The 7,673-nt window shown below is 43.2% G+C and overlaps 1 protein-coding gene across 1 annotated transcript; it reads right to left on the bottom strand.

Annotated features, from left to right (window-relative positions):
- Positions 1–200: 200 nt before the first annotated feature.
- Positions 201–7,301, bottom strand: MTERF2 (mitochondrial transcription termination factor 2). Its single transcript, XM_060245561.1, has 2 exons — positions 6,999–7,301; positions 201–1,499 (listed from the first exon to the last, which is right to left on the bottom strand). Exon 2 carries the CDS (start codon positions 1,462–1,464, stop codon positions 274–276), a length of 1,191 nt encoding a protein of 396 aa, XP_060101544.1. The 5' UTR covers positions 1,465–1,499; positions 6,999–7,301; the 3' UTR covers positions 201–273.
- Positions 7,302–7,673: the final 372 nt, after the last annotated feature.

Here is a 7,673-nt window from a genome sequence, read left to right as displayed (position 1 = left end):
CTCCAAAAAAGGATCCAGGCAAATAGGTGTGAAAAAGCCTCAGCTTGAGACCCTGGAGAGCCGCTGCCAGTCTGAGAAGACAATACTGACTTTGATGGACCAAAGGTCTGATTCAGTATAAGGCAGCTTCATATGTTCATGTTCAAAAATTAATTTTGTCTGAAAAAGGTCTTAAAATCAACTCTGAGAACTAATAGATCTGGTTTATTGCAGCTGTGAAAATTTGGTTATGACAACTTCCTTTTTTCCACCATAACATGACTTCAGTAGAAATTAATCTTCAATATGTAAAGGAGCAACTGGATTAAATATTGGTCTCTCTTTCTTTGCTTGTATCTTTTCATATGTGGCTTCAAATTCCTTTTTTGTCCCAGTCACATTTGCTAGACTTCCTCTTCTTATATCATATCCTATAGCATCTAATTTTTTAATTCTATATTGGACTATTTCTGGTATTAGTTCCAACACTGCAGGAGTGTCTTTCACTTGACCTACAGAAATTCCTCCTTTCAATAGCCCCTGCAGTCTTTCCTCCAGAACTGGAACAGAATTGCAAAGAAGGGCAGGACATTTTATGATGAGCTCTCTTAATTCTTGAACAGTGCATTTGAAAGCACTCTTTGAGAACAACATGCTATTCTGCATAGTAACAGTGTTAATCTGAAAAATAAACCCTTTGAGCCTGGACAGGAGACTTAAAATTTCTGAATCTGTGAAATCATTCTTCTGAAGAAACTGCAAGTTTTCTTGAACAGTGACAGGACTATTTAATAAAATAAAGGGATCTTGACTTAGTAATTTCAGTAGCCAAGTTTTCATATTCTCTTTTGAACCGCCTAGACGTAAATAGTTAGTTTGTAAGGTTTCTATCATATGTTTGTTCTTCTCAACAGGATTGTAAAAGATGTTTGGGGCACTTGTTAGGAGTCTGCTGATAATCGTATTTTTAAGGCCCAAATCTTTAAAGAATCTAATGTTACCTTTCTGTTTTTCATAGTGCTCAACTGTAAAAAAGGTTTCTGGGAAGCGTTTTATCAGTTCCACCAATCGTTTTTCATTTGGGCAGACAGATAACCACAGGTCTCTCTGACAACTGATACTTGTAGGCCTACAAAGGATTGCCTCTGGACAGTGCTCAAAAATATACATTATGTCACTCCTGTCAGCTCCCATTTCTTGCAAAATCTTAGCTGTTTCCTTGGCATATGTCACTTCTTTACAGAGTATCCAGGGCTTCAGTCTACGGATCTTCCTTATATCAATGGATAACTCATAGAGGCTCTCAACTGTAGTTTTGTTCTCCCCTTCTGAAGTCACCTCTGTTGTGTATCTGAAATGCTGTAAAAAGTTTCTGGTTTTTCTTTGATTCTGCAAAGCTGAAAGAGCAGGCAGCAGCTTAAAGGGTTGAGATCTTGTTATCAAATGCATAAGATTTGGAGCACTATGAACCATTCCACTTTGCATTTTGGGGGTGTAGCACTATATTGGGAGGGAAAGGCCTGTAAGACAAAAAAAGAATAAATTTTAATTTTACAGTATGCTCAGATAATGCATGAAAACTGAATCTGCTGCTTTTAACAGAATCATAATTTCTTATTTAGCAAAGATGTTCACATCTGTGTTCCTTTTCAACAATAAGCTTTCAGAAGGAAGCCACTCTTCACTTTGATGTGGAAGTGCACTGAAATTTAACAGAAAGCAGGAGACTGTGCAGAATCTCTCTGTCTTCAGTTTCAACTGCATATGGACAAGAGCTGTATCAAGAGAAGTATAGTGTCCAGAACATGTGAAGTGATGGTAGAGCTTTACTCTGCTCTGGTTAGGCTTCACCTATTTTGTTCAGTTTTGGGCACCACAATTTAAGGATACAGACAAGCTAGAACATGTCCAGAGGAGGGCAATGAAGATGGTGAAGATCTGGAGATCTGGAAGACCAAGTCCTATAAGGAAAGGTTGAAGGAGCTGGGTATGTTTAGCCAGGAGAGGAGATGACTGAGAAGTGATATGATCACCACCTTCAAATACTTGAAGGACAGTCATATAGAGGATGGGGCAGAGTTGTTTTCTGTTACCCCAGAAGGTCAGATCAGAATCAGTGGGATGAAATTAAATCAAGAGTTTTTGGCTAAAAATTAGGAAGTTTTTTGACAAGAGTGTTTTCTCAATGCAACAGGCTTCCTCAGGAAGTGATGGGCTCTCCTTTGGAGGTTTTTAAACAGAGGCTAGATGGGCGTCTGACAGTGATGTGAACTTAGGCATAAGAACATAAGAGAAGCCATGTTGGATCAGGCCAACGGCCCATCAAGTCCAACACTCTGTGTCACACAGTGGCAAAAAATTTTATATACACACATACACTGTGGCTAATAGCCACTAATGGACCTGTGCTCCATATTTTTATCTAAACCCCTCTTGAAGGTGGCTATACTTGTGGCCGCCACCACCTCATGTGGCAGTGAATTCCACATGTTAATCCCCCTTTGGGTGAAGAAGTACTTCCTTTTATCCGTTTTAACCTTTCTGCTCAGCAATTTCATCGAATGCCCACGAGTTCTTGTATTGTGAGAAAGGGAGAAAAGTACTTCTTTCTCTACTTTCTCCATCCCATGCGTTATCTTGTAAACCTCTATCATGTCACCCCGCAGTCGGCGTTTCTCCAAGCTAAAGAGTCCAAAGCGTTTCAACCTTTCTTCATAGGGAAAGTGCTCCAGCCCTTTAATCATTCTAGTTGCCCTTCTCTGGACTTTCTCCAATGCTATAATATCCTTTTTGAGGTGCGGCAACCAGAACTGCACACAGTACTCCAAATGAGACCGCACCATCGATTTATACAGGGGCATTATGATACTGGCTGATTTGTTTTCAATTCCCTTCCTAATAATTCCCAGCATGGCGTTGGCCTTTTTTATTGCAGACGCACACTGTCTTGACATTTTCAGTGAGTTATCTACCACGACCCCAAGATCTCTCTCTTGGTCAGTCTCTGCCAGTTCACACCCCATCAACTTGTATTTGTAGCTGGGATTCTTGGCCCCAATGTGCATTACTTTGCACTTGGCCACATTGAACCGCATCTGCCACGTTGACGCCCACTCACCCAGCCTCAACAGATCCCTTTGGAGTTCCTCACAATCCTCTCTGGTTCTCACCACCCTGAACAATTTAGTGTCATCCGCAAACTTGGCCACTTCACTGCTCACTCCCAACTCTAAATCATTTATGAACAAGTTAAAGAGCATGGGACCCAGTACCGAGCCCTGCAGCACCCCACTGCTTACTGTCCTCCACTGCGAAGACTGCCCATTTATACTGACTCTCTGCTTCCTATTACTAAGCCAGTTTTTGATCCACAAGAGGACCTGTCCTTTTACTCCATGACTCTCAAGTTTTCTAAGGAGTCTTTGATGAGGAACTTTATCAAAAGCTTTCTGGAAGTCAAGGTAAACAACATCTGTCGGGTCGCCTTTGTCCACATGTTTGTTCACCCCCTCAAAGAAATGTAACAGGTTAGTGAGGCAAGATCTTCCCTTGCAGAACCCATGCTGAGTCTTCCTCAATAACCCGTGTTCATCAATGTGCCTACTCATTCTGTCCTTGATAATGGTTTCTACCAACTTTCCCGGTATTGAAGTCAGACTGACTGGCCTGTAATTTCCCGGATCTCCTCTGGAACCCTTTTTAAAGATGGGGGTGACATTTGCTACCTTCCAGTCCTCAGGAACGGAGGCAGATTTCAATGAAAGATTACAGATTTTTGTTAGAAGATCCACAAGTTCAACTTTGAGTTCTTTCAGAACTCTCGGATGTATGCCATCCGGACCCGGTGACTTATTAGTTTTTAATTTGTCTATCAGTTGTAGGACCTCCTCTTTTGTCACCTCAATCTGACTCAGGTCTTTCAACACCCCTTCCAAAATTAGTGGTTCTGGGGCGGGCAGAAAGTTTTCGTCTTCCACAGTGAAGACGGAGGCAAAAAATTCATTTAGCTTCTCAGCGATTTCCCTATCCTCCTTCAGTAATCCTTTTACCCCATGGTCATCCAAGGGCCCCACTGCCTCCCTGGCTGGTTTCCTACTTCTAATATATTTGAAGAAATTTTTATTGTTGGTCTTTGTTTTTTGCAATATGCTCCTCATAGTCCCTTTTTGCCTGCCTGATCACAGTCTTGCATTTGATTTGCCACAGCCTGTGTTCCCTTTTACTAATCTCACTTGGACTGGTTTTCCACCGCTTAAAGGAGTCCTTCTTACCTTTTACAGCTTCCATTACTTTGTTTGTTAACCACGCAGGCCTTTTCTTATGCCTGTTTGTGCCTTTCCTAACTTGTGGTATGTATTTTATCTGAGCTTCTAGGATTATAGTTTTAAATAGCGTCCAAGCTTCCCCAAGGGTTTTGACCGTATGTACCTTTCCTTTCAGTTTCCTCCTCACATGCCTCCTCATCTCAGTGTATTTACCCCTTTTAAAGTTAAACGTGGCAGATGAACAATGAACTGCTGTAGTCAGGCCCTATGATGAACCTCTGTTGGTAATAGGGAATTAACATGAAATGGCTCTGATAGCTTGTGGGTTGGGGCATCTTGGATCAAACTCCCATCAGCTGTGAGATCCAAAGGCAATGCCTAGGCAACCTGGAGAGTTTCCACTATACATACCAAGATTTGAAAAAAACCCTCAGTTTAATGCAGGTCTATAATCCTGGCTTGTGGGGAAGAAACACTTGAAGTTGTCCATAGTTTCAGAGAGTAGCCATGTTAGTCTGCAATAAAACAGATTCTAGTCCAGTTGCACCTTAGAAACTAATAAGATTTTTGGAGTATAAGCTTTCAAGAGTCAAAGCTCCCTTCATCAGATAAAGTCCAGTCCTGATTCTGACATAGTAAATCAGGAAGCTTCCATTCAGTCTCCACACATACAGAAGGGAAGGTAGCACATGGACACTGCAAAGAGGCATTATAAATGGATTTATTATGATGGCTGAATGTGGCTGCTGCCTTGGTAGTTTTTCACACATTTTGCCTTTTCATATTTTGTTTACCTTTCCAAGGGTTTAATAATACCTGAGGATACATGTGGACTGCTTATATGTGAAAAGAGAGAAAGTACATCCTTTTAAAGAGCTCAAACAAACGCAAGCCATTATAGTGACATGAGCAGGTTCTTTCCTCTACACCCCCAGAACTGAAAGAAACTGTACCTGTAAGCTCAAAATCTACCTCTGAGCTAGTGGTCTGTAAGCTCTTTGTCTTCTGCAATACAATTTCTCGGATGTGTTAAATTGCACCAGAACTCGGGGAGGAGGATTTGTGTTCAGTCACTGAACACTGTGTCAACATACTGTATTTACTAAATTAGGTTGCATCTACTGTGTATTTACTCATTTATCACCTTTTCCATCCATCTTCCAGAGAATCTAAGAGCTATTTTTAATTTTAATAAGTTCAACAAGAGCAGCTTTTCCACTGCTTGCATCATTGTAGCAGCAGCAAAAAAACCCTCCAAACCCTAGTGAATTGCTATTTGTGACGCTGCTGTTAAAGGCAAAAGAGGTCTTGATTCCGGTATTTTTAACATTTTAAAAAAAATAAAGCATGTCACCTTAAAGTGAATACATTTAACTATAACATGAATGATCACATGGCAAAAAGTCAAGAATATGAAGCTTGGGGGTTTAAGGCTACACTCTTATGTAGGCTTAGACAGAACGCGCCTGTTGGGCTTAACACATCAAATTCCCAGTTGTGACATAAAGCAAACCCTTGGCCCAGTTGCCCTCTTTTGGCCTAACCAAGTAGACATGGATAGGAGCCCTGTGGCACAGTGGTAAACGCAGTCCAAGCTCTGCTCACAACCTGAGTTCGATCCCAGAAAATGTCTTTAGTAGACATGGTTGTTGAGAAGACAAAATGGAAAGGGCGATTCAATTCAGACAGAGAGCACAAACAAAACCAAGCAAGCACTTAGCGACAGGGGCTGTTAGCCTCCAGGTGGGGCCTGGAAACCCCTGGAATTACAACTGATCTCCAGATGACAGAAATCACTTCCCCTGGTGAAAACAGCTGTTCTGGAGGATGAGCTCTGTGGCCTTACACCAGGGGTGGGGAACCTCCGTCCCAAAGGCCGTATACGGCCCTGAAGTCACTTGGTGTGGCCCTTGGGGATTGGTGGGCTGAACCAAGCTGTGTGGCAGCCTCTCTAGGGCCTGGCTGGCCAGCGAGGATCATGGGGCCCAGCTGCACTGTGCAGCAGCCTCCCCAGGGCCAGGCAGGGGTCACAGGGCCCAGATGTACTCCCTGGGGCCTGGCTGGCTGGCCAGAATTGCTGCAAGGCCTGGAAAAGTTACTGTCACAGTTCAGTTTGCACTTGATTATCCCAGATGGTGTGGCCTAATATGCTAATGAGTGTTTGGCCCAATATATTAATATTAGGGAATGTGGTCTAATATACTAATGAGTGCCTGCTGGGCTTTTGCTACAAGGTATTTGCCTAGGGTGGTGGACTGAGTGTGTGTGTGTGTGCCAGATTAGGCTCTCCCCACATGACTTCAAATAGAAAAACAATTATTTGCATTAATTTTGCTGGCCTGAATCATTCTTCCTCCGGGGAGCACTGTTTTTTAAGTTGATAATTTTTTATGGCCCACGAATGATGCTATAAATATCCAAATGGCCCTTGGCAGAAAAAAAGTTCCCCAACCCTGCCTTACACCCTGAGGAGGTTCCTCCCCTCCATAAACCCCACCCTTCCCAGGGTCCACCCCCTAATCACGATTTTCCCAATTCGGAGTTGATAATCCTACATATAAACTGCAATCCCACACACTAAATAATCCACTTTCAATGCACTTTCCAACTGGAGTTTACTGTGTGAACTGGCAAAATCCAGTTTGAAAGTGAATTGAAAGTGCATTATTTAGTGTGTGTGGTCGCAGCCATAGAGTAGGGCATAGCAAATCTATTTTCCCTTCTCGGAGAAATGAACAGAACGCCTTCATGTACCTATTTGTTGAGGGATAAACTTTTGGGCATCGTTCCATTCAGCCTTTCTAGGCCGATTTACATGGTGGTCCGGATGCTCAACTACTGGCCAGCTGTGATCAGCAGGGATATGTCTTTAAGAGCTGCTTCTCCCGCAAGCGCAGAAGCCACTGGAACTTCTGCTTCTCAGTCTTCCGGAGAGCGGTGGCTGGGCCTGCGCGACCCCAAAGGCAGCGCTCGGATGTTTATGAGCTGTGCGACCTTGCAGTGCCCTGTACCTGCCCCCGCAGACAGCTCAGCCGCGGTCTTCCGGCCCGAAAAGGCAACCGGAGCTACGTGCCAGGGAATAGCCACGTCTTACCAAGGCGACAGCAGCAAAAATGAAGCGGCTTCTTCGTCACCGCCGCCTGGCTTGGCTATACCAATGTGCGGAAAGGGGGTAGTGGTGGATCAAACCATTTGCAAGTCAGCGTGGCTGCTGTACTTTAAAAAAAAATCACAAGAGGTTGCAGTACAAAAACCTACAGTTTGATCGCTCTTAGCCAGAGAGTATTCATCATTCCTTACTATAACAAAGGCAGGAAGGTTTTTGTAGGGTAGCCAACTTCCAGGTAAAGCCTGCTGGTCTCTCCAGATTACAACTGATCTCTTCACTATAAAGATCAGTTCTTCTGGAGGAAATGGCAGCTTCTATGG

The sequence above is a fragment of the Heteronotia binoei genome, chromosome 8 (genome assembly GCF_032191835.1).
Source record: "Heteronotia binoei isolate CCM8104 ecotype False Entrance Well chromosome 8, APGP_CSIRO_Hbin_v1, whole genome shotgun sequence".
NCBI lineage: Eukaryota > Metazoa > Chordata > Lepidosauria > Squamata > Gekkonidae > Heteronotia > Heteronotia binoei.
Note: the sequence above shows the minus strand (reverse complement) of the source record. Positions and strands in the feature narration are given on the sequence as shown.

What these genes read in the sequence shown, in the direction of transcription:
- MTERF2 (XM_060245561.1), bottom strand. Translation starts at nt 1,464, where the DNA reads ATGCAAAGTGGAATGGTTCATAGTGCTCCAAATCTTATGCATTTGATA.